This window comes from Chondrus crispus, genomic scaffold (assembly GCF_000350225.1).
Source record: "Chondrus crispus Stackhouse genomic scaffold, scaffold_74, whole genome shotgun sequence".
NCBI lineage: Eukaryota > Rhodophyta > Florideophyceae > Gigartinales > Gigartinaceae > Chondrus > Chondrus crispus.
In genome coordinates this window covers 141,872-144,237 of record NW_005178676.1, presented here as the reverse complement: position 1 = coordinate 144,237, position 2,366 = coordinate 141,872, and the positions used below count along the sequence as shown (strand labels likewise).

The 2,366-nt window shown below is 55.7% G+C and overlaps 1 protein-coding gene; it reads left to right on the top strand.

Annotated features, from left to right (window-relative positions):
- Positions 1–147: 147 nt before the first annotated feature.
- Positions 148–2,069, top strand: CHC_T00008873001 (Glycosyltransferase, family GT27). XM_005711060.1 is given in 2 exon segments: positions 148–1,965; positions 1,966–2,069. 1 exon segment carries the CDS (start codon positions 148–150, stop codon positions 1,963–1,965), a length of 1,818 nt encoding a protein of 605 aa, XP_005711117.1. The 3' UTR covers positions 1,966–2,069.
- The last annotated feature ends 297 nt before the right edge of the window (positions 2,070–2,366 follow it).

The following is a 2,366-nucleotide window of genomic DNA, read 5'->3' as shown; positions in this document are numbered from 1 at the left end:
GTCGAGATCACCTTCGTGCTCACCCCGGTCGTCGTGTTACGCGCGCGGCCGCACGCGCCGCCGGCGCACCCGCGCGTCATCGGCGCCACCTCCATTGCCACCCCCTTGCTGGAAACCCCCCGCCCGTACGCCTACGCCAAGCACATCATGCGCGCCGTCCTGGCCAGGGTCCACACCTACGTCCTCGGCGGCACCCGCGTCGACCCCGCGCCCCTGCTCCAGTCCGTCGACCCGCTCCACTTCCACGGCCGCCTCATCGGACACGACCCCGCCACTCGCCTCCCCGTGTGGACACCGACCCCGTTCGACTTCTCTCAGGAGACTGTCGAGATGAAAAGAGAAGCACACACAAAGTCGTGCTACAACAAACGCAGATCAAACGCTATCCCGCTCGACAGGTCAGTCCCTGACGTCCGCACGGGGGAATGCCACCACCAGTGGTACTACCACGTCCCGCACATCCCTGCTTCGTCCACGTCTGCCACTTTCTCACGCGCCATGTCCACCTTGCATCTGTCCTCCGACATGCAACCCACATCCCCAACCCCGATCCGCCTGCCCACCACCTCGGTCATCTTCGTGTTCTACAACGAGCCACTTTCCCCTCTCCTCCGCGCCATTTATTCCGTCCTCAACCGCACCCCGCCCCATTTGCTGCACGAAATCATCCTCGTTGACGACGGCAGCGATGCCGAAGCCCCGTGGTTGGCCGAAGGCGCTCAATTTGAGCGCCATCTTCAGCTCCTCCCGAAGGCCCGACTCGCTCGTCTCACGGGTCGCAATGGGCTTATGCGCGCCCGCAATGTCGGCGCCAGCCTTGCCACCGCAGAGACGATCACATACTTGGATGCTCATATCGAAGTCGGCCCCGGCTGGCTCGAGCCACTCATGGGCCGCATTGCAGAAGGTATGCGGGACGGTATTAATCGCGTTGTCGTCCCTGGCATTGATAGCATTGACGCAGATACGTTCAATTACACGGCGGGAGGAATTGACATTTTGGGGCACACGTGGGGGCTCGGACAGACGGGAATTGAGCATTCCAGTCCACGAAATGGTGTAGAGCCCATCCGCTCGCCCATCATGGCTGGGGGGCTCTTGTCATTGTCGAGGAAGTACATGGATTTGCTCGGGTTTTATGATCCGGAGATGGAGCTCTGGGGCGGCGAAGAAATGGAGATCAGTTTTAGAATTTGGCTCTGCGGGGGTACTTTGGAATTCATGCCATGCTCGAGAGTCGGTCATGTGTTTCGGTCGAACAAGTATTGGCAGGGGCAAGTATACAAGGTGCCGGGTGAGGTTATTATGAAGAACAAGAATCGAGCAGCATTCTGGATGGATGAGTATGCGCCGCTCGCGCGACTGTCTGTCGGTAATGAGGGAGGTGTTGGGGACATGAAGCATTATGAGAATATCAAGGCAAGACTTCAATGCAAGCCGTTCCGGTGGTATTTGCAGAATGTGTATCCGCAGTTGCTCAAGTCGGCAGATATACTCATCAAGACCGGTGGTAGCAAGATGTCCGATCCCTTCCAAGCCTCTGGTTTCGTGCGGAACAATCACACGGGGACATGCTTAGACCATCTTCATTTGAAATCAGATGGGTCGGCGTTTGGAGCTTATCCATGTCACTACACCCATGGCAGTCAATCCATGGTGTACACTGATAGTCATATGATACTGTCTGGAGAGCAGTTGCTCGACGGATGCCTTACCCGGAGTGCAGATAATTTACTCCGGAAGTATCACTGCACGGATGATCTGGAAGCAGATCAGACATGGACCATGGAACGGAACGGGAATAATGACAGAGCCGTGACGATGGTGGGAGAAGGAAAGTGTCTTACAGTAGTGGCAGAACCGGAACAGGACAACAAGAGCGCATTTTCGCTGCGGTTGTTGGAATGTGGTGGTGAACTGGCGCCACTGCAGAGCTGGGAATGGGAATCACTTCGAGACAGTTGATAGGGATCACGAAGTACAGTAGTGTGCCGCACTGCTCGTCGGTCTTCTTGTACAGTTTTTTGGTAGACACTAAATACTTTTCGCCATATGGCCTAGGTGCCAGTCTATGTCAGTCTGCTGAGCTCGTTCAGAACAATTGGGCAGCAACTCGGCCAAGGCGTGAGCCATTGCCCTAGCTGTCCATTTCGTGGAATGTTGTACCCGAGTGAGGCTGGGCCGCTCCTCGTATCGTGCTCAACTCGAATTATCAGCAACCGAAGTACTGTAGTACTGTACTACTATGGATCTTCCAGGTTCACTCATGTTTGAGGTGGCATTGCGAGATAGATGGAGGACCTATCTACGAGCTGCAAACACAATGAACACAATGCTCCTTAGATGGCTCCTAGGATCTTTCTTCT